The sequence below is a fragment of the Typopeltis vanoorti genome, chromosome 11 (assembly GCF_054136105.1).
Source record: "Typopeltis vanoorti isolate ZY-2024b chromosome 11, IOZ_Tvanoo_1.0, whole genome shotgun sequence".
Taxonomy (NCBI): Eukaryota; Metazoa; Arthropoda; class Arachnida; order Uropygi; family Thelyphonidae; genus Typopeltis; species Typopeltis vanoorti.
Genome location: NC_143559.1, coordinates 118111746 through 118137196, shown reverse-complemented (window position 1 = coordinate 118137196; position 25451 = coordinate 118111746). Strand labels below are relative to the sequence as shown.

At 33.8% G+C, this 25451-nt stretch overlaps 1 protein-coding gene and 1 long non-coding RNA gene across 6 annotated transcripts in view; one reads left to right on the top strand and one right to left on the bottom strand.

Moving 5' to 3' along the window:
• The window catches only part of DENR (density-regulated protein), a 102896-nt gene that overhangs the window by 31312 nt on the left and 46133 nt on the right, over window positions 1–25451 (bottom strand). For all 4 annotated transcript variants that reach the window (XM_090400049.1, XM_090400051.1, XM_090400048.1 and 1 more), the window contains exon 4: window positions 4991–5078. In XM_090400049.1, coding sequence (XP_090256175.1) covers window positions 4991–5078 — 88 coding nt within the window. The remainder of the gene's footprint in view (window positions 1–4990; window positions 5079–25451) is intronic.
• LOC150101988 (uncharacterized) overlaps window positions 1–25451 on the top strand; it is a 144610-nt gene that overhangs the window by 74396 nt on the left and 44763 nt on the right. Inside the window, exons 2-3 of one of the 2 annotated variants that reach the window (XR_016549009.1) lie at window positions 2436–2603; window positions 7008–7263. This is a non-coding gene — a long non-coding RNA (uncharacterized LOC150101988). Of the gene's footprint in view, window positions 1–2435; window positions 3426–7007; window positions 7264–25451 lie in introns of those variants that run through there. The other variant, XR_016549010.1, reaches the window with a different exon arrangement.

Below are 25451 nucleotides of genomic sequence, written 5' to 3'. Positions count from 1 at the left end.
GGCAATAATTTAAATAGAAATCAGGGCATTGTTCTTAAAGACATATGGAAAAATCTCATCATCTCTCTCTCTCAGTTCAACAGAATTACAATATGCAAACAACTATAAAACACGTGGTCATGTACCGGTATCTGACTGAAGCTTTCGAACACATGCACGCCTTCCAACAGATTAATCAAATGTAACGGCCTAACAGTTACTAAAGTGTATGTTTTTTGAAATGTAACTCAATGCATTTGTTTTCACACCAGTTCAGCCTTGAAAATGCTAGACAGTGGCTAGTGAAACTTGTTGGCTCTTTGTATATATATTTTATCATTTATCTTCTGGTCTTTTAATAAAAAAAGTTATTTATTATCATTTATCTTATTTACTTTATTCCTTCAATAATATTATGAGAAATTATATGTATATAATTTAATGTACCTTATATATATATACTGTAACATATATTTTATTATTGTTAATTGTAAATGAAATGAAAGAGAAAATTAAGTAACTAATATTTTTATTAATGTTTTTCATTACTCAATGTAAAAGTATAGCCTTATGTAACGTTAACGCGAATGTTTACGTTTTGTTCGTTGCCATGGAGAGAGAAATAAAATGGAATGCGCATGGGTAGACCGTGAGCCTCGATAACGAGGAGAGAAGAAAAATATATGAGAGTAATATAAGAGTAAAGAGAGAAGAGTTTTTGAAGGGGAAGAAGGAAGGATATAAGCAAGGGGGTGAAAGTAAATAAAAAGGACTTTTTATTTACTTTCACCCCCTTTTAATAAAAAAAGTTATTTATTGTAATACATCAGACCAAATATGTACAAGTTAAGATAAATGATATTTATCACTGATTCCTTCCAATAGTAAAATATACATTAAAATTATTTAATCAAATAATAGCTGATGAAATCAGGAATAATACATGAATAATAATTCTTAAGCAAGGGATTAACAAATAATTTTTAAACAAGTCATGCTTAATATATGATAGGTTATGTTAAATGTGAATGAAGAACAAAATATACATAATAATTTCATTCACAGTTTAACAATATTTTAGATTGTAAATTACAGAACTGCAATGCCAGTTCACTCAGTATTTATGAAGCAGTGGAGGAGTTATTAAGATTATTGAAGAAAAAAAGAAATAACCTTTCTTCAATCAGCAACAGTATTTTGCTTTGGCAACAAGGGCAAGATTTTTGAAACAGGATAATAACATAGCAGTGAAAGGAGTGTACAATTATATGCCAAGCAAAAGAGCGATTTTGCTTCGCAAAACACTTGTCTACAGCAAAATTATTCTCCCCTTATATTTCAAAATAATACAAATCAATTCCCAATTACTGAACTACAAGAAACCATGGATGCATATCCAACTTCAGATGAAGAGCGGCTAAATACAGAATTATGTGTTTCATATAATTCGATTTGGTTTGGTCTTGGGTTTGGTCTGGTCTTTGGTTTGGTTTCATTTTGATTTGGTCACCTAGGTTTAGGAGGTGGAGAGGATTCAGAGGCGAGTGACCAAGATGATAGGTCTATGGAATGAACCTTATGAGAACAGGTTGAAGATTTGTGGGTTGCAGAAATTAGTTGATAGGCGGAAAAGGGGAGATATGATTGAGACATTCAAATTGCTAAAGGGTTTCTATAGGATTAATTCAGAGGATATTTTTGAGATCAGGACTGGTGGTGGGAGAACTAGGGGACACCTATGGAAGCTGGGCAAGAGTGCGGTTAGCAAGGGTGTTAGAGCTGGGTTCTTTACTTTTAGATTGGTAAATGAGTGGAATAAGCTGCCAGAGTCTGTTGTGGGTGCTATGACGGTGAGTGAGTTCAAGGCAAGGCATGATAGATACTGTGAGAACGTCGTATAGTTGTGTGGACATGATGTTTAGGGCCTCCATCGATGAGTCTAAGGACTCCCTGGAGTTGCCCATAATAATAATATGAATGACCAGAATTTACAAACTTGTCAGAACATACAAAAATTTATGATATAACGTGTAAGGCAGGAATTTGTGACTCTTTCATTGAAGTATTCAAACTTCTACAAATAATAATTACTACACCTATGACAACGGCTGAACTTGACTCCACTACTTTTTCAGTCTTCATACCCATAATATCCCCCTTGCTCTCTAATGAATTTACATATACAGAAGATATTGCAATGCTGAAAGTTGTTTCTCAGCTCTCAAAAGAATTAAAACTTTAAGAAATTCAATGGTACAAAATTGACTTACTGCTTTAGCCATGTTAAGTATAGAGAAAAACATGATTACAAATATGACAAATTTTAATGATAAGAACATAGATAATTATCTATTGATGTTTTTCTTTTTACATTCAATTGTATTTATGTGTATAACTTAGCAAGTAAATGATATAATTTTTTCAATCCATATTGTTTTTTTTTTTTTTTGCTATAGCCACACCACTACAAATTCTTGAGCCACCAGTGGTTCTCTGCAAATATGATCTCCATGCCACTTGTAAGCCTCTCATTTGGTCAGCTACCACCATCCATTTTCCTAAAGATCAACTTCATCCTCTTGTATGAATGCCAGACACTCCAGGATTTAAAGTTCCATGTGCCTGTAAGTTTAGCCTACTTTGGACGGAGTGGTACTAGTTATCATCCGCTGTGAAGAACACAAAAATTACATCTGCAATCATTTGTATGGCAAAGTCAAGATTGGCAGACTATCCTATGGTTATTCCTCCACATAGAATGAGATAGACTATTTTTAGAATCAGTATCAACTATGAAGCACTCTCCTAACATTAACACATATGGTTGCATTAATTTGCCAAAGATCTGGGAGAAAGTCATTTTGAGACCCGATAGTCTGACTTCTCTAATATATCTTTATAGTTATCCTGTTCATAAAGGGGACACATAAGCACATGTTCTGTTTTTTCAGTTTCAATTTGAATTGTTTCCCACAATTATTTAGTTCAGTGCTGTGTGCTTGTCATGGTTATAATTTGTGCTCTGAAGATGCTAGGTATAAAACCAGTGACATATTAGTAAGTTTTATAAATGTATTTTTTACTCTTTTGATGTTGTTTATACTGTGAAGTGCTATTATGAATAATAAATGACATTAAGCTTTTCCATAACTGCAGGTGAGTTGGCTGGTCTCGTATGGAGGTGGTAGAATTTTTTTGTCCTTCAAATAATACCTTTTTTGAGAGAAGAAAAACCAACAAACTGGATACACACAAAACTGATACAGGATTAAACATCCTAGAATTAAGAATTAATAGCACATTGATCAGGTTAGGTTACTTTGCTGACAGGCCCACAAGTCTAACATATTGAGGGGGAGATGGTATTTTTATACATAAACTAGAATAATAATAATGAAACCGTATGTTTGCAATTAATGAAAATATTTGTGTCAAAAACTGACTAGTGTAACTTGCATCAACCATAATTTTCAGTTATTTCATGTTCCCCAATGCAGTTAAGTGTTAATAAAAACAGGTAAAGCTGACTAGGTGTGATTAACATTAAAAAAAAAAATGACATAAATGATGTTTTTGATAATGTTATCAAGAGTTATTGGGTATAAAGATTGAAAAGTAGAGTTACTCCACTACTTTTTCAGTCTTCACACCCATAATATCCCCCTTGCTCTCTAATGAATTTAGATATACAGAAGATATTGCAATGTCAACTTAAAGTATCCCCCTTTCATGGTTCAGAAAATACATAAACAGAACTTGCAATAACATCTTGTAGAAAAATAGGCTCTTCATGGAATGCAGATGCTACATTCCAGTGGAGGTAAACCTGAGAGGGTTCAGAGATGATTGACTAAAAGTTTCTGATCTCTGGAATGTGGAATATGAGGAGAGATTGAGAAAATGCAAATTTCAGAGCCTAGTGGATAGAAGGAATGGAGGAGGGGCATGGCTGAGACATATTAGTTGATAAGGAGTAATTACCAGATTAATGTGGATGAGATTTTTTACAGAATGTCTGGAGACAGGGGGAAGAACAAGAGGTCATCCCTGGAAGCTGTATAAGGGGGGTCTAATCAAGGGGGGGGGGTATGAGGAGTAGATTTTTTGCATGGAGAGTAGTGGGCAATTGAAATTCATTCCCTGAAAGCATTGGGAGTGCAGAGAAATGCGTTCAAGTAAAAGTACGATGAGCTGTGCAATGTGAGTGAGGCCTCCTGTGATGAGTTTCTTGACTTCGTGGAGATTTGATGATGATAATAAAAAAATAATAACAACAACCACACAGACCACATAAAAATTAGCATCTATTATCTGCTCCATTTTCATGATATGTAAGGTTTTTACCAGGTTCCTTGCAGGTGCAAGCAATCCTACTATGGCCAAGTAGGTAGGACAGCCAATAGCAGAATTTCTGAACACATGGAGTACATCTGGTTCCACCATTATAGCCACTCTGGACTTGCTGATCATGCTATGGACATCCACCATAGAACACACTGGAAGAAGGCCACTCTACTCCACTGCAGCAATAAATACAAACGTGAGAGACTATTCTTCAAATCTGCCTCAGCTTTGATTGAGAACTTTGCAAACCTCGCCAAATTTGGGTGCATGAAACGTGCAAATTTGGGGAGAACTAATTCTCAGATTTTCAGCACACTTAGGACTCTAGACGCAACTACAGTTGCCTTTCTTCAGCTTCATTTACCCAGTGTTAGTGCCTGCATGCACATATTATTGTTCTGTTCCCTGATGATGGAAATTTGACTTTTTTGAAATATTGGAAATATTTATTAAGGTTATCATAATCAATAATTCAATATACATTGTAATTTCCTCAAAAATAATTATATATGTACATAAATCATTTGCTAAATAATTAATGACAAAGTATAAATGACTATCGCTGTAGATAGAGTTGATGCTTTAGAATTAAGAGGTAAAACTATAAATGCCCTGCTTATTAAAAGAAAGAATACTACAAAATAAATTTAAGTAAATTACACCTTACCTAGTGTCAATCGCCGTTCGAATTCATCTGGTAAATTCTTTTGTAACCAGGTTTTACATTTCTCATAGTTTGGATAATACTCACAGTACTGTTAAAAAAAAAAAAAAAAATGCAAATATTCTGATATTATGCAAAAAATATGTGTCATAAATTAGAAAGAAATAAGTACTGAAATGACATCACTACTACTATAATTAAATATATAAGGGAATAGTTTTTGCATGATAAAAATGTTTTATAATATATGTAAAACTGTTACTGACCACTGAAATAATACTATCTTGTCATTCTTATTATAAACCTGATAAGTACTAAAAATCATGTTTTATGATTTAACACATCACTGTATACTCTTCATTAGGCATTTTCAAAGATATACACTGCTTGGAAAGACATCAACAGACATCCCCATAGGCAAGGTGTCATGCCATGCAACGAGTTGTGTTTGTAGGGTATATTGGAGGAATATGATGCTCCCAAGTTAGTGAAACTATGTCTGGATGAAATGGCTGTGAGAAAGGAACTGATGGAGTTTGAAAGAGGCATTGTGGCATGATTCCATGTTGTAGGTCTATCTGTTTGGCAAATTAAAAAATCCCAAGTCAACAATCAGTGATATCATACTGGGATGGAAGTGCAAGGAGTCAGCTCCAAGTGCTACCCACAGTTGATGACCAACCACACTCACCGAACATGATCATAGGTTGGAATGAAGGATATACGTGAAAACCACCATTTGTCGGCTGACACATTGAATGCGGAGTTCTGGGCATCGACTGGAACTGAATCAGCACAGAAACATTCAGAACTGAGGCTCACAACATGGGTTTCATGGTGGTGGGACCACAATATGCAAAAGTCCCACATTACCTGAATCAACATGCAGCACCGTCTACAATGGTGCAAAGAGCATGTACAGTGGGGCATGGAAGCTTGACGTGGATGGAGTGACAAATCACACCATGCCCTCCACTGAGCAGATGAACGGGTGTGAGTGTGGCAGATGCCTGGTGAACATCTCTTAGCAGTGTGTGTAACCTCAAATATGAAATTCAGAGGTGGTGGTGTAATGGTATTCAATACATATGAATTTTTTTTTTTTCAAAAAAATTATTTTGCATGTTATGAACTGTGCAAATCCACTTATATGCATTTTTTTTTTGAATAAATATTTTGGAAAATGTTTTGGAGATCTGCGACAATTTGAAAAACTCTCAGATGAATTGTGTAGCTCAGACATATCAAAAAAATTAAGAAAATGTTAGGTGTCATGAATCCATAAAAGATCAAAGTATACAAAATTACAATTATATGTATAAAAAGTTAAATATTATCAAAACTTATGCACACAAACACTTACAGACCATACATGGCCATTTGAAGTCGAGAGATATGTAAAGAAACGTAAAGATGCAGTGTTAAATCAAAACTGCATAAAATTAACTGTTATTAATTAGTTAAATTAATTAGCATAAAATAAAAATTTTATAACGATTCATTCGTTAGTGTATAGGCTAAGCTACTGCGAAGCAATAGCACTATGCTACCATAGAGCAATCATATTGCTGCTTCTTCGTTATCAATGCATGAATCGTTATACTGTATATAAATATGAATCTTTTTCACATTATCTTTTCATTTTTGATGTCTAGTGTTAGTAATACGTATAACATCTACAGTGTTTTGTGTCACATAAAACAATATTGGTGTAGATATACGATTCATCCTGTAAACAACATAAATTTACAGTATTGATAAATACAGTACAGTACTGTAAATGTATTTTCACTTCCTTATGATTTTCTTTCCTGCCCCTAACCCCTGCATTGTTCAAGGGTCAACTGTACATGTCTTATTCTAAATGTATATTTATATCTCTATCATGCTTAGTTCTTTTCAAATTTTCATTATGATCTGTACATACATGCCACAACTGATAATATACAAGTTATACCATAAATAAAGGCTTAAAATTAAACATAATGAACATTTTCAGGCCTTTTTCATATTATTTCAGGCATTTATAAATGACTGATGGATAAAAGTCTGAAGTAAGAAAGAATATGCTAAGCACAAGCACAAGGAGAAAGTACTAAGTTTTAGAGGAGAGTGGCAAAATTATGGATCCAACCTGATAAACTATGTATGGAACTGTTTTAGAGAAAAATCACAAAGCAGAAACAAATCATAATGCAACTTTGTTGAATGCCAAACTTCAGCTATCTTACCAAAAAGAGAAGAAAGGATTTATGAGAGAAAGCCTTGAATAAGTTGTAAGTCAACAGAAAAAAAAACAGCCAAAATTTTAGTACTTTGCATGTTTTGCCATATTTACAATAAATAAGAAAATTTAAAAAAAAAATTAAAATATGCAGAAATCTAAAAGTGCTTATAATTACTATTTTCTTATGTGAATATACCTTTGCATGTCTCACTGAAAAAACCAACAGTATTCTCTCAAGCTTGAAAAATTTTGTGCTGGCTCACTACTCATGCAAATATCTTGTTAGATGTTAGCCTTAATGTACACTATCAAATTTACAAAAGATTATAAATTGACTGGATCCAGTCAATTTATAAGCTTTTGTTAATGCTATGGCTAATTTTTACCCTGTATATCTACAGCAAATATGTTAACTACTTAACGTATTAGTCTGAGAAAACCAAGTTCATGCATTTTATAAGTGATACAAGATCATTTATTATTTTATTAATAACATTTTTACTCCATTTCTACATCTAATACTTATGTCTTGAATTGCTTTTATGGAAAAAAGCACACCATTTATTCTGTCATTATAAACAAAAAGTTGAAAAAATTCATTATTCTGAAAAAACTCAATAAAATACACATAACTGCATTAGTGCACTTCAGAAATCTGATTGTCATATGGATAGACAGTGATGTCACAGGACATGGCAACTCAGGAAGCAACTGAAAAACATTTCTGCTACAACCAGTGTAATGAAATATTTTGGGAAAATAAATACAGGTATCCCTTGCTTAACAAGGGATTTGATTAACGAAATCAAAATAATTGATTAACGGGCGAAATTAATTGCGGTAATCCCTTGATACATGCAGCAAGAGTTTTGATTAACATGCCTTTAACTCTACGGACCTCGCAGCTAATCTGACAGATACACGCAAAATGTTTAATATAAATATTCTTACACAATTCAGTGTATAGCTTGGTGGTCATGAGTAGCTTTGCATTCATATGTTACGAGTGATATTCCACACTGTTTTTGCTGTCAGTTTGGTTAAACAAACACATGTTATGTAAAGGTTTGTGATATTTGACAGTAAATTGTATCTGAGAGATACAGCAATCTCCGATGGCAGTATAGTATGGTTTAGTTTTTTTTTTTTTTTTTATTCTCTGTTCAATAATTTCTAGATTGTAACTAAAAATAAACTATCATGAAATAGAGAGCCAAAGGCTTATTTATCATACATGTCCTATAGGAGGTGTTCTTTACACTATGGAAAATACTAAGGAAAGTGATCTGGAGTTTACTCCACCTTTACTACGAGTTGCCCATAAGGTTGATTATGCTTGCATCCACCGAAACTTTTAGTTTCTATATATTCAGCACGAAACTCTTAGTTTCTATATATTCAGAACGAAACTCTTGTAGTTTCTATATTCGGCTATGAAATAATGTTGGATTCAATATCCACTTAATTTGTACCATCATGTATTATATTTGTAGTGTTTTTTCTTTATGTTTTATTGCATTTTAGCACATACTAGTAATGACTGTATCTCTCAGATATACCGTGACCTAAGCTGCAATTTTTACGGCCGCAAGCTCCACAGGGTTACATTTACCATGCAAAAACATGCAAGCCTCATGGCATGAGCATGATGATGTCATTCCTCCTACACAACCTCCTTTGAATTATTAATACAATAATTGATCGTGGACGAATTATAATTTTTACCAATTAGATTTGATTAACGTGATTTTGATATACGCAGTAACATCGAGGGATACCTGTACTTCTTTCTCAAGTTTCAACACTTACTATTAATGGTTAAATTCTGCATATTCCATCATTAAGTAAGAAATAAACGAATTACCACTTTGTTATTATTTTTAGGGTGCCATGCCATGATTAATTGGTTACCTTGCAGTACACTCCCAAAGGATAAAATGATGTATGCATAATCCTATTGGACATATTCCATTATGGCAAAATCAGCATTTATAATGACCAACATTCCCAAATAGGTGTGATAAGAAACTATTTGTGACATAAAGCATGAAACAGAATTGACATTACATAAATGAAACTGATAATTAAACCAAAACTTCTTTTTTTTTTTTTTTTTACTCAACTAAAAATGATCATTCATTATGGATGAGCAGATTAGTGCATTTTTCAAGCTCTGCTCATCTTTATCATCACTTCCTACACCAAAGTTTCATGGAAAGAAGTCCAAATGAAAATGAAGGAAGTAATTCTTCACTGACTCTGACTACCATTTTCCGACATTTTGTTATTTAGATTATCAACTATTTCTTTATCATTTTCAGCTTTACTGTTGCAAAAGACTTCATTTTTTAAATCCTTCTTGCATACTCGGCAGAAATGCAACTGCTTTTAAATGGCTACAAACATTTCAACAGTAGTCCTTGTACCTCCTTGCTTTCAACAAAACTTGGATATAATTTCAAGTCTCCATGTTTATTTCATGCAAAATAAATAGGTGATAATCTTTCAGTTACATTTCTCTAAAAATGTTATCTGCATCATAGTAGTAACAAATTCCACGATTTTTTTTTTCAAATATGAAGATAAGATTCTAAGATTTTTTTTTCTATTTTTAGGAAAAAATTTTCATTTCATTGTAGAAGATCCGAGTAGTTCTAATTATCATTTAGATAAATTCAAAAGTCTACCAAAAGGAATACATACTTTGAAACTTACAACAGCTGCAGAATGGGGTAATGAAATAACAATTTAAAAGTTTACTTAATTGAAAGGGGGATGGTAAATCCCGTTCTATTTTATAGCCGGGTCTGAAACTCGGATCGAAATCCATTGAGTTTCATGCCGAAAAAACTATTGGCAGGCCCAAGTGTAAATGATCACTTAGGTAGTACAACACCAGGACAACTCCATGCAAATTCGCCGGTAAAATAGCCTTTTGGCTTATTATCTTAGAAATTAAAAGTTTACTATTTTTAATGACTATTTCATGAAAAAATGTTCCAAAAACAATGGGAGAAAAAGTATGCATCATTAAAAAAAAATCCTTACAGAATGGAATGTTTCTGATTACAGATTTGGATCCAGTACCTTGAAATGTGATAGAATCACTTAAATTTATTTTATTTGCATAAAAAGTTTTACTTTGTTGGGCAATGTTTTTCTATCCATTATAAGTCTCTGCAGTTTAACCATAGCAGAGTTAGTATCAAATGATGCAATTTAATATAAATTTCTGATAGATCTTTTATTTGGTATACTAAAAAACAGATTTTATGTAAAGTATATTAAGTGTTCTATCCAAGTATAATATTAATATAATAGAGTGGGGATGTTATAAAACCAACTCACATAAATTAATACTTAACTAAAAAAAAAACACACTGACAAATTATTTTTCATCTGATATGTGCAAAATGAGCAAAATGGAATAACATACAGTCCCAAGGTTTTCTCAGCTTTGGTGTTGTGAATACTGTTGCAACATCCTAATATATATATATAAAAATAAAGTATAACTTTATTTTACATTAAGTTTTCAAGATAAGCTCAAATGCAATCTAACAGTGATTATGACAAGATTTGCAAGAAATACCATTTTTCTGCTTCTTTCCAACTTTCTCTCATGCTAGGACCAGGTTCTATAACAAATGGAAATAAGTAAATATTGATTTAAAAGCCATATATTTCAGTCTAAATATTGCAGGTCATCATCAGTGGCAACTTAGTTAATTACAAGGTAGAATGGAAACAGTGGGTGCCATGTGATGTTATACATTAAAAATGTTAATAAGCAAATACCATTTACTTATTTCCTCGTGTTTGTGTGCAAACTGAAGAAACCTTATGGCACAAGTATCTCTCAAAGAATAATTGCAATATATGGCATTACAATAAGGGCCTCCGTAGCGCAATTGGAAGAGTGACGGTACATTGTGCCCTTTGATTGGAATAGGCCTAAGTTCGATTCTCGTTGCGATGGGAGGAATCTTTATCTGGACAATTTTCAATCGAAGGTGAGTTAGCTGATCTCATAAGGAGGTAGCAGGGTTTTTCCTCACGGAAACTCGGGTTTTTCATCCTGCATACAGACAAATCGGCCCTTCAGAACACACGTAATTTACAGACAAAAAATACTAGTTGGTGGTGGAGGTGGGCGGTAGATGGCGTTGATGGAAATGATTCATAGTAGAGGTTCGGTGTAGTGGTTGAGACAGTTGTTGGTGTCCTCCAGCAATGAGTCTTCAGACTCCTTGGAGGTGTCAGGAATAATAATAATGATAAAGAACAATACCATAATCATGTTGCATAAACATCCTATTCAAATCCAAGGAATATCAAAAATCACCCTGAATACAGATTGCAAAGATGACTCATCAGAAAACTAAACATAAACAAGAAGGGGGAAGGATTGGTTACCTTCATAACTTAACATCAAAAAGACATAATACAGTTCAGTCAAATAAGATTTCATGCTATACCTAAATGCATGTAGTACAGTATATAAAAGAGAACACACACACCAATTAATTTCCCAATGTTAAATACAGGAAGCATAACATTTGATAGTCTCTATTGCAGGATATGCGAGTATAACCAAACATTTAATAACACACACACAAAAAAAAATTACAATATAAAAAAAAGTCAAAAGAATGCAAGAAAATGCAAAAACACCAAGATGAAAGTTATAACAGAATGTTAATAGTATAAAAGCTTATTAAAAATACTATATCTGATAGCTAAAAGGTAAATGCACTTTGTAAAAGCACAGCGCATTCACTTAAATATAGTGTGTTATACGATTCACTTATTTCCTATAGAAAAACACTATACTGACACATTTCAAATGAGGGAGAAAGAGACAGGAAAGTAATTGCAAGTGGTAAAGAATTTTATAGTACAGCACTGTAATGACTCTTTAAAGGGTGGAGGAATAGTACTTACCTTAAACATTCCTTCATCCACACCCACCATTAAAAAAAAAAAAAAACCTCATTAAAAACAATCATATCTGTATTTTTCAATGTCCCAGTAGAAGGTGCACAGCCACACAGAAGAAATGTTTTTACCAAATGATGTAAAGGAACTTTATAAGTATTAAATTTATCCTTTTCAAATGGAAAGACTGAATATATAACCAATATGGCCAGGAAATGGGTTCTGCTACTATCACCATAACTAACTTGTTCATGAAGACATCAGAAGAATCACACCTATCTCAGGCCAATCTTTAACATTCTGTTTGGTGGAAATAGATTAACGATATTTTCATCTGGGGAAAAATGGTCAACAAGAGCTACATAATTTTCTCCTCTTTCACTGTCAAAAGATCAACTTTATTACTGATATTGAGAAGAACAATAGAGTATCATTTTTAGATGTTATGATTAACAAAAACAGAAAGTGGTATATTACTCTCTAGAAGGCTACCAAAAGCTACTTAAACTAACTATCTCTATACTAAATCTTTCCATCATCTGAACCCAAAATGACAAAATTTATGCATTTTGAGAGATTAAAAATTTCACCTTTAATATATGCAATTCATCTACCATGGTTACTCTGTGAAAGATGTTTATAAGTTTATATAAATTTTATGTGACTCCCAGCTTCCAAAGAAGGTTGGGGAAGATATATAGTACATAGTGCAATAGGTGAGTTAAGATTTTTAATTTTTTTAAATAATTTTTATAATTTTATATTGATTTTCTATATATGTATATAACATTATATACAGAAAAGCAACATTTAAACATAAGCATTATATACAAGGATTTTATCCTTCTTATAGTATCCATATTTAACCATCTTACCGGCCATTATGGATCAAATATGCATCCTCATATGCTTCGTATCTATATATGATGGATAAAATATATCAACGGTATTACAATTTTAATGTGCACTTCGTATCCATGATAACCTTGACGTCTATAGACGTCTTGGCCGGTAGCATGGTTAAAGATCTCTGCAAGCAGATAACTTTACTTGATAGAGCATGCCAAGAAATTGTCATATAAAAGTATTCTATCCATGGACCACTCCAGTGATTGTAGTTGATGTCACATTAACAGTTTGAATGGAGTTCTTATAAGTCTTGATGCTCTCACTCACTTGATTCTCTCTCTCACTATCAAAAGTTGATCTTTTGATAGTGAGAGAGTATCAAGATTTATAAGAACTCCATTCAAACTGTTAATGCGACATCAACCACAATCACTGAAGTAGTCCATGGATAAAATACTTATATGACAATTTCTTGGCATACTGTATAAAGTGAAGTTATCTGCTTACAAAGATCTTTAAATAAGAATCAAAGTCTAAACCTGTAAAATGAAAATCCCTCATCAGCTGCTGTAGTCCTCCCTCAGTCTTAACTATTAAATTATCCTAGAATAAATTATATTCTTGTTTAAATCTATTACCCACGTGTAAGCAAAGTTTGTAAATAACATGTATTTTTCTGACTAGGTTACCGGTATAAATAGAGGCGACTGACTTTATATCAATTGTCTCAGCATTCCTAACTTCACAGACACTTTGTTCTGTGTTTAATCCTTTATGCTACCCTTACGTAAAGGATTAAAACAAGAAAATTTTTTGTCTAGTATAATTTACTTTATAATCAAGCTTGCTACAGCAATGCGAGAATTAGGCACAGCTAATAGATGACATATGCAATGCAAACAGAAGTTGATCTATTATCTATAGTTTATTGCATTGCTATATATTTTTCCATTCATTGATGATGTATATTATCTGAGAAAGCTGATATATGTTGATAGTGAAGCAAGTTAGGAATCTGATCTCTATAAAGAATCTATTAAAAAACAAGTTCCAGTAATATCATTATATAATATGGAATAAACCCTTATATTAATGCAATGCACACTTGAAAAGAATTATTAAAAAAAACAAACTACCATTTCCTTCAACAAGAAGTGAATGCACTTATTAAAGTCACAATGCAGAAAGAATACGAGGTAGCAATGAAATCCAAGTTGAAATTTCAAGAATCAGCATGTCAGCATTAAGATTTATAAAAACCTTAAATTCCCTTTTTTATCATCTGTATTCATAATTAGAGCATTAAAATAAACTAGAGAAAATTTTGCAGATAATTTGAAAATAAGTATCAACAGGACACCATTAGAGATAAATATTTGACATAATAAAATCAAGAAAATCACTGCATCTCGTTAATTTCAAAACTTCTACAAAACTATTGCTATATTACTGAATGGCATCGTTTACCTGTGCAATGATAACTTCTGTCGTCTTTTTTGTGAAGTACAACACACTACTCTATAATCACCTGTTAAATAAAATAAATTTTTGTATACCATATAGTATACCAGATATAAAATAATTGTTCTTTGAAACCATTAAGTGAAACTCAGGAATCTAAAGTTCACTTTGGATTGCTTTTTGTTTTTAATTTTTTTTAATGAGGTATTTCTTGAATTTTTTAAAAAAATTCTGACTTCTAAGAAACAAAATATTTTGAATTTCTGATGCAGCCTGCCTGGTTAAATATTTCTTGGATGACAGCTAAGAACTAAGCTGCAACAATCTATACTGTATATCTTGATATATATATATATATATATATATATATCTCAAAATGACTATCTCTATTCAGTTAATAGAGCAAATATACTAAGCCTTACTTGTTGTTCTTTGTGTAAGATATTAAAAGTTAAATTTCTATCTATATTATGCTCAATACCCATAGATAAAATATCAAGTGTACACTATCATTTCATTCATATGCCTCTATTTTTCAAGTGTCAAACTAGTGGTTTATCAATGTGTGCCAATAATTTTGTTGATATTTAACCGTAGTGCATATTTATATTATATAATGAAATCTTACATTTCAGTTGACATTTAATTAATAGCATGTGTATTCATATTATATACAAGCGAGTCAAAATCAATGGATTTCTAGAGTTTTAGCAATGAATTTTTGAAATTTAAACCTGATAGACACTTGCATCGTTAAATGCACAATTTTAAAATTTCACATTTTACATATTTTTATTTGTTGAAGCACTTCTATAGAATGGTCATTAGTACATCTTTTGATCTGAAAGGTCAGGATTTAAAATCCTTCTATAACAAGGAACAATGGCTCCCCCACGCAGAGAATACATGTACTGATGTTATAGTAGACTATGGAGATGAAAGCAGCTACCGTATTATAGCTGACTACTGAGCATATAAGAAATCAAGTTACTTGGCCATAACAGGCTGCTAGGTTACATATGTAAAGGAAGACAGGATGAGACGGATTTGGGTTATTTCATGTTTGTGTTCTAGACCAGCAATTCTTAAACTTTTGACATTGCAGGCCCTACATAAAAAGATTCACTGAAAAGGAAATCATGACAATGAACAGCTATGCGCAAAATATTTTCATCAAGAAAACATATTATACATAATATTACAAATAATAAATTAACATAACATTTAATAAAAATTAGTATTTTCCCCAGAAGCTATACCTGATACACATATTTGTATGCTCTGGGGAATGTCAACAAGTTCTCATGGAACTCCAGGGTTCTGCAGAACACAGTTTAAGAAATACTATTCTAGATTGCCAATTACTTAGTTCGTATCAATGGGTTCTTGTTAATATGCTATGTTCCTTTATTATTGCTAAATTATAAGTCTGAAAAAATAAAAAAAAAATTTTTTTTTTCACTTCATTCTCATGACAACTGTCATTTTTTTTTTTTTTTTAAAATAATGTAAATGCATAAATTTTTTTGCCTTTAAGATTTTTGGATAAACATTTTTTTTTTCTTGCAATTTCAGAAATAGATAATTATCCATATCACATATAGAAATTCTAAATCTATAAAGCAAAATCAATCAATAACTGGAACAGGTTTGAATTTAGAAGCTTTTAAATAGTATATCCAATTTCAGTCACATTCACTTCCTGCTAAAGCTGTGATACCGTTCAAGGATGACACCTTTGAACTAGACAAGGGGAATGGATACACCATGATAATTTTGGATTTTGCTAAGACTTTTAACAGAATACAGCATGGCAGACTGCTGCATAAATTGGAGAAAATGGGTTTGGGTTATAGAATATTAGCATGGATAAGAGGATGGCTGACTGACATATCAAAAAGTGGTATATGGGGGGATCTGAGTCTGCAAGGTTTAAGGTAACAAGTGGTGTACCACAAAGATCCGTGCTTGGTCCACTGTTATTCAATCTGTACATTAATGATATTGGAAAGGACTTGACAAGTGACATACAGTTATTTGCTGATGATGCAAAGATAGGTAGGGTATCAGGAATGCTGCTGAAATGCAGTCTTTGCAGAATGATTTAAATAGGCTGCAATTGTGGGAATGGGAAAATGGGTGTCATTCAATGTCAGTAAATGTAAAGTCATTCACTTCGGCATGATTATATATCCAATGTCGCATTATATTGGTGGGATTAGGCTAGAAGAAACTGATGAGGCTAGGGATCTTGGAGTGTTGATAGATAGGAAGGTGAAGTTTAGGGGCCATGTGGCAAAAATTGCAAATACAACTCAAAAGATAATTGCAATGCTGAAACGAATGTTCACATGTAAAGATAAGGATGTTATTTTGCCTCTTTATAAGACCTCACTTGGCCTATTGTGCACAGGTCTGGTGTTTCTACTGTGATTATGATATATTGGAGAGAATACAAAGGAGAGTGTTAAAAATGATATCAGGATTGTGGAATACTGATTATGAAGACAGATTGAGAATTTGTAGACTGCAGACACTAGCAACAGGAGAAAGAGGGTTGATATGATTGAGACTTACACACTTCTGAAAGGGTCATAGAGGATTTCAATTGATGGAGGGTGGGAAAAGGATGAGAGGGCATCCTTGGAAGCTGAGAATGAAGGCTGCCTAGATTTTTCTCTCAGAGGGTGGCGAGTGATTGGAATGGATTGCCATTGGATGTTGTGAGTGCAAGCAGTGTGAATAAATTCAAGAATAAGTATGATAGCTGGTGTGTGTGTAGTATGCAGCCTCCCTTGATGAGTCTCTGACTCCCTGGAGGTCTCTCTCTTAATAATAATAAAGTCTTATTCATGTTGATCTTTGTCAAAAATGAACCAAGCTAATGAGATGAATTACATAGCAATAATTTACTTTGATAATAAATCTGAGATACACATTAACACATTAAGTTTTAAAAGTGGGGAAAATGATTTTAAAAAATTAAAAACAGATTATTCCATGTTTTAAGATAGAATTTTCTGTTATTTGTTCAGTCCACAAATATTCTATGACTTAGTCACTATTTTTTTAAAGATTTTTCCCTCCTATCTAAAACCACAAGATATATTAATGGTTATTTGAAATGAAAATTAGTGATTGGTGAAAAAGCCTGTTTTATTGTAAATAATGGGAAATTAGTGGTACCATGATATGTGGAAAAGTCTTTCATTATCCAGATGGAAAATCTAATTAGTATCTAAATGGACCCTTGGATTTCCTAGAGGAGCATTCATAATAATAAAAGACAAGAATAGAGAGAGAATTTTGCAGTGGCATATGACTTATGTCACAGTATTTTATGATGAAGGAGGAGGTCCAGCATGTAAGAAATATATAACAAAATAATAGAGAACAGCAGTGAAAATTCTTCATTCAAAAGAAAGAGTAGGAAGAACATGGATCATGTAAGATCCATGTTCTTCCTACTCTTTCTTTTGAATGAAGAATTTTTAATTGAAAGGTACGAGGAGTTTAATGAGAATGATGACATGGCTGAGCAATTTACCCATTAAGGAGCAGGAGCTGCTTTGGTAAAAACAACAAACAGGAAATCCTGAGGTCCAGATGTGGAGGTAGAGAAGATAATGGGTAATATGGAATCATGAACGATTGGCAAAGTTGTTTAACTGAATCTTAATTCAAGGTAAAGGCTCCTTCATCTTGATTTAAGATACTTTATAAAAGGTAGACTTCTAATTTTTTAGGAAATTACAACATAAACTAAATTATTAATTATAAAAACTTTAATTAATAACTACCTATATATTGACAATGTTACACTGCTATCTTCAGGGATCACAAAACAATGATAATGTGCGTGCAGGCACTCACACTAAGCAAATGATTTTTCAACAGTTGCCATTTTTTCTTTAAACAGTTTATCCTTCATAAGTTTCCTGATGTCTGGACCGATAAAATTATTTTGCTGTAGATAATCCTGGAAATTTTGCACAGATGTATTTAAAACACTCCTTCTTTCGACAAAGCCTTGACAAATTGCTTTATCAACCCCAGCTTTATGTGAAGCGGGAGTAAAAGGATTTTTTCCCAAGCAACCAAAGTTTTGTGTAACACATTTTTACTTCCAGGTTCTAATGCGACTTTCTGGCTATTCCTTCTTGATCTTGGCTGTCCCACTCGCACAAAAAGCATAGATATTTGGTGTATCCTCTTTGTTAGGTGAATTTTTGCAACCTCTTGAAGCCATTACAAACATTACTTAAACCACAGTTAAACAAATGACATTAACACTATTACACGACACTACATAAAAACATTAAAAAACCGCAAACACATTAAATTAAACCTTCACACTAACTTAGAAAATATGCTGCCTTTCAGAAATATGATAACCTTAGTAGTCAATGACTAAAGCTCAACTAAAGAATCACACAAGAAAATGCGTCTATGACAACAGGAAAGTCATTCGCTATCTCGGTGAATCAGATTCAAAGTAGCCATCTGCACTTTTATCTGCATTCTCCCTCCCTCTCCTATCTTAAGAATGAGAAGTTTTGTGAAAATTTCTTTATTTACCATAAAAAGACACTTCAAATAAACACTTATACAACTAATTAGCTGTAAATAAAGGAGAATGAAAATAAATGCCAATGCACTGAATTTAAATCCAAATACTACTAATAAAAATGATAAAATTAGAAATTGGGTAAAATTGGTGGGTGATGGAATTTTTTTACTATTTTTTCTGAACTCAGAACCTAAAAATCTATAAGAATCAATTATTACTTCCCAGACAACTTTTCCATCGCAGGCCTGTGTAATCAAAAAAAAAAAAATTTTTCTTCCATCTAAAGGATGGAGTAATTAAATAACTAACTTTCATTAAAATACAAAATTGTGCAGATTTAATTTAATTTTTAAATTTGATGATTTCACAGTCATTCCTGTTGATATAGATATTTTTAAATTGGTCCTAAATACAAATTAACCCAGAATTTGAAATAGATAGTGACTGGCACAAAGTGTTAGGTAAAATAAAAAAGAATATCTCTTTGAAAAAAAATAATTGAAGTGTTTTTTTTTTTTTTTTATTTAAAAGAATCAAAGTTGAACAATTCACAGATGTAGAGTGCAGATTCAAATATATATTTGAAAAAAAAAAAAAAAAAAAAAAAAAAAAAAAAAAATGAATGAATGGGTTTGAAAATAAGACCAAACTTGTGCTTGACTGTGTCAGTTGGTTGACCCAGTCAGGAAAGTATGTAGTGAGGTTATATGCAAAGGTAAAAAATAAGACTCCATCCCATAGCAACATGAAGTTTCAAATTTTGAGGAAAACAGAGAAAATTCCTAGCTGCAAGTCTTAGAAAATAAAGAACAAAAATAGGAAAGTTATGAATAAAAGTAGCTGAATACAAGAGAAGATTTTTAGATCATGAGTAACTCTGGAGTAATTATTTGAGACAATATTAAATTGAGAAAGAACAGTCATAAAATATTGAATTCCAGATGAATGGAGTAGAATACTCAATGTACTAATTTATATATATATATATATATATACCATATTTGCCGGCGTATAAGACGCACTTTTTTCCTTTGAAAATAGGTCTGAAAAACAGGGTGCATCTTATACGCCGATACTCAGTTTTTTATTATTTTCATTTCTGGAAATTTTGTCTGTTCCGAGTTACGCGATTTCTTTATTGCTTCCTTGTGGTGTGTGAGAGCATTCCAGTTACGTAGAGCAGTGTTTCTCAAACTTCAGACATCCACGTTCATATGATTGGTGCAGTATTAACAAAAGATCATGCTGCTAAATGACAGACAAGCTGACAGTTGAGTTGAAATGCTAATTCTCTTCAACCGAATTCCTTATATAACATCTGAAACACATTCACTATATATTTCTTACTTTTAACACGTTCACTCAAACAAAACCATATGTTGCTGGTGCAACATATGGTTTTGCTTGAGTCTACTATACAGCATTTTATGTAGGAGGGGGCATGCAATTCATTAGTTAGTGCTGTTTTTATCCCAGTTGTCTCTAATTGCACTATTTGTTGAGAAATATATTGCACAGCCTGCAGATGTCTCTGTACCTTATTCTGTGATACAACAGGAACGTTTTACGATCTTGAACTTCACGGATACATTGAATTTTATTCTATGCATTAATGATGCATAGCCGAAAATTGTCACGAGCCCCCTGAAGACCTTTCACATACCCCCAGGGGTACGCGTACGACACTTTGAGAAACACTGACGTAGAGTTCAGTGGATGCGCATGTGCTCTCATCGACGATCACAGTTGTGTCCTGTTCGTTTAAACTTTCCAATTGTTGCAGTTGTGAACAGTGATAAATTTCTGCTGTTAAACTTTCTCTAAATTTCTTGGCAAATTATGGCTGAAAAACGTCAGCATTGTTACAATATTGCATACAAGCTACGGGTGATTGCGTATGCTAAAAGAATATGGAAACAGTTCTGCAGAGAGGCATTTCAGATCACCCCCAACCAAGAAAATGATAAAAACTTGGCGGAATCAGGAAGAGGATTTAAAAAAAGCAACTCACAGTAAACGTAACCTACGAAGTGGAACTGCAAAATAGCCAGAACTTGAGGTAGAACTGAATACTTGGATTTTGGACCACAGAAAAGTGGGACTTTCAGTGTCTACAAAAATGATTATTCATCAAGCGAAAGCGATAACCTCTAACAGAGGGATCGCCAACTTTACTGGCTCAACATCATGGTATTCAAGATTCATGAAGAGAAACCAGCTATGTATGCTGACTAAAACAAAAATATCACAAAAGATGTCAGCTGAATATGAAGAAAAAAATGATTGAATTTCATCGATTCGTCATTAACGCAAGGAAACGAGAAAATTTTGAACTTGGCAAATAGGAAACACGGACGAGGTTCCGCTGACTTTTGATGTGCCTTCAAACAAAACTGTAGATTCCAAGGGCACTAAGAGTGTTACTATTAAAACTTCAGGGCACAAAAAACTCACCACAAGGCTGTTTTATCCTGCTGTGCTGATGGGACAAAATTTCCGCCACTATTGATTTTTAAAAGGAAGACACTTCCCAAACACAAACTGCTTAAAGGAGTGTTTGTGCATGTTCATGCAAAAGGCTGGATGGATGGAGGAGGAATGATATTATGGATAGATAAAATTTGGTCTAGGCACCCTGGTGGACTGTTGAAGAAGCCTGCCATGCTAGAATGGGATCAGTTTCGTTCTCACAGAACAGATGATGTTACAAATAAACTCAAGGAATTGAAAACTCAGTTAGCTGTAATTCCAGGAGGTCTAACTAGTCAGCTTCAACCTTTAGATGTCTGTATTAATAAACCACTTAAGGGATTTATGAAGAAGTTGAACAGCTGGATGCAGTCTTCAGATTTTGAGGTTATGCCAGCAGGAAGAAGCCTAGCATTGCTCAAGTTTGTGAGTGGGTCAAAGCTTCATGGGATGCTGTGAAAACTGAGACAGTGATCTTAAACTGAGACTTAATCATTTAAGAAGTGTGGAATTAGTAATGCACTGGATGGTACAGAGGACAATTTGTTGTATGAGGAACTCTGATTGCGATTTAGAAGAGGTATCAAGTGTCTCTTCATTTAGCTCTGGAGATGAATTTCTGGGTTTTGACAATTAAAAGGTGGGTACTCTTTCCTAGTTAGATTAGGTATTTGTTGAAAGTAGACCTACTTATTACTTTATATTTGAAATACTGTAAATTCATTACAATATTTAGAGATAAAGTTTTTTTCCTAAAAAATGTGTACAAAAAAGGGTGTGCATCCTATACGCCGGCAAATACGGTATATATATAAAAAGAGAATTATAGAGTTATTCCAGAAAATTTATGCTACTTAGTAAAAGTTAAGAAAATCTGTTATCCTCCCTCACCTCAAAATGTACATATAGAGTGATTTAACATGATATAGGTTATTTAAACAGATGAAGAAATAGCAAACAAGTGTTAAAATTTTTGTTGGAAGTTTTTCCATTTGGTTATACTATAAATTAAAGATACCAAGAAATAATATACTTGCTTTAATCCTTTATCCAAGTGTAAGCAAAAAAGTTTGCACCTGAACTATTTTCAGGACTGGGGCAACTTATATATAGAAGCTTATGACCTCACATCACTTGCCTTAGGATAAAGGAATAAACCAAGTATATAATTTCCCGGTAACTTTAATTTATAGTATAACCAAGTGGCAAAACTTCCAACAACTATCTCTAATCCAGCGTATTTTAATAATAGGGTGTGACACCTTTTGGCAACTCATATATGAAAATATGAGTTCTGCTTTACTTCAACCTTGGAAGTGAAGACATTGACACAGCAGAAATAGCTGCTCATCTTAATTTACAGGACCTGCCTCCAGCCAAGGTCAGCAGAATGTAAATGTATAGATCCGACAAGACTCCCATACTGTTAGTCTTGGTAGAGATTCATAACATCTACAACTTAAAAACAGTCAGTGAGCTCATTGTCACACCAGAACCACTCTGAAAAAGGGCATATTCTGGGCAATGGGCAATGGGCAATGCCACAGATGCCAAAAGTTTGGCCATGCCCAGAAACTGCGTGGAGCTGAATTTAAATGTCTAAAATGAGAGGATAGCCAACCAACCAACATCAGCACAAAACCAAAAACCACCCCAGCCAAACTACATGGGATGCATTCAGCACCCAAAGAACAGACAAACAGCCCTCCACCTACAGTACTAGAGTGCCAGAAGCCTATGCACCACAACCGAAGGCTCAGCAGCCACAGTCGGAGACCTTCAAAGATAAAGAGAGCCAAAGGCAAACAAGAAGTTATGCTGATGAGGCGTGTTCAAATAAATCAATACCAGAACAGAATCAGGCAACAGCACCTACAAACCTGATAGCTGTTATTATAGCCTCTATAGCAAACATGCTACAAGACTGTCAAACCCTTCAGCAATCTCCACTAAAAGATTTCTAAGTGAAACCCAGGTCATCCTCGCAGCACTCATAAATGAATAAAAACAAACTTATTCCAGCCTCCCTTCAGATCGTTGCATGGAATGCAAATGGCCTCAAACACAAAATTCTGGAGCTCCAAGATTTCGCATACAGGTATCAACCAGATGCTATATTAATTAGTGAATCACACCTAAGACCCTCAAGATAACCCTAAAATAAGGAGTTACCGCCTATACAGAAACGACAGATTGGTGTACAGAGATGGTGGCACTGCCATCTTCATTAAAAATTACATCAAGCACAATTCTGTGAACAACCCTCCAACCACTAATCTTGAGATCACAAGCGTGGAAGTGTTCACCAGCTCAGCTGGCACACTGAAAATCTACTCTGCTTACAACCCACCCCTAAAAACTCTACTACACTCTGACCTAAATGCCATCTTATGTGTCAGAGAACCCACCATTATAGCCGGGGATCTGAATTTCAAGCACCCTGCGTGGAATTTCAGATCCACCAACAAGTACGGTTGCATCCTTTCCAACTTCATAGGATAAACAATCTGTTGTGGCAGGCCCCACCAAATCAACTCATATTAGTATGTCTGGCACTGCGGACATCATGGATATAGCTATCCTGTGGGATATTAATCTTCAATACAGCCTAAGATCAATAAATGAGTTGTCATCTGATCACAACCCAATTCTACTACAGCTGGGAAAACAAGAATACCTGTCTACTCCTTCTCATTCCTATATATCATGGGAAAGACTGCCAACAGCACTCAAGGATTATATTGGACCAGTTCCTCGTACATATACAAAAGAAGAAGTAGAATCTGCAGTTACAAACCTCACCCAACAAATTAATTCTGCTATATCGGTAGCCACCTCCTACAAATCTGCCTGCAAGCCAAGTCGTTTGCTCGAAGACATTATGAACTTGATCAGAGAAAAAAATAGAGCCAGGAAAAGACTTTGTAACACTCGTGCACCACAAGACAAAATAGCTCTAAATAAACTAAATGGGGCAGTGAGAGATGCACTCAAAGCCCATAAAAACCATGTATGGAAAGAAAAGTTAGCCTCTATTTCATCTACTGATCACTCCATCTGGGGACTACTGAGAAATATCAGAAACGATAGAGCCCTTCCCCCCCAATATTCTCTGACCTGGGCCTTGTTCACACAAGATGTAGACAATGCAGAAGTCATAGCAAACAATTTAGAAGAGCAATGCAAACCTTCATATGATAACCTAGATTTTGATCGCTTGTATAAAATTCACAGACAGGTCAGACACTCATTCAAACTTCCAGATATAAGTACTGACCATATTGCACCTACATTACCTGCTGAAATATATGAAATTATTAAAAGATTAAAGAATAAAGAAAACTCCCAGGCCAGACAGCATTACAAATAGGATGATCAAACTACTTCCCCAAAAAGTTGTAGTGCACCTGACCATAATAATAAATGCAATCTTAAGCCTTAACTATTTTCCTTCCACCTGGAAACTGGCTGATGTAATTCCTATACACAAGTCAGGCAAGGACCCACACCTACCTCAAAGTTATCGTCCAATCAGTCTCATCTCCAACCTGGGTAAGGTTGTGAAGGTCATTCTTTTACGACTTCAAGCCTCAGTAAATGAACTAGACATCCTTCCTAAAGAACAGTTCGGTTTTCGACAACACCATAGTACTACCCAGGAGATCCACAGAATTGTGGAATATATGAGGTGGTATCAAAAAGTTTCGAGATTAGGTTTGTAACATGCCAACAGATGGCAGCACAAGGCTGCATGCACAGTCACAGGGAGCACATACCTTCATAAGTCAGTGTGCCAAAAGACACTGTCCTGCGTACATTGGGAGCTGTGCAACTGATGCTATTCTGACCATCTGCGTTACCACATCTGCGATTTCATCATGGACAGCAAGTTAGAACAAAGAGCAAACGTGAAATTTGAGGATCATTACCGGTGATGAAACTTGGGTATA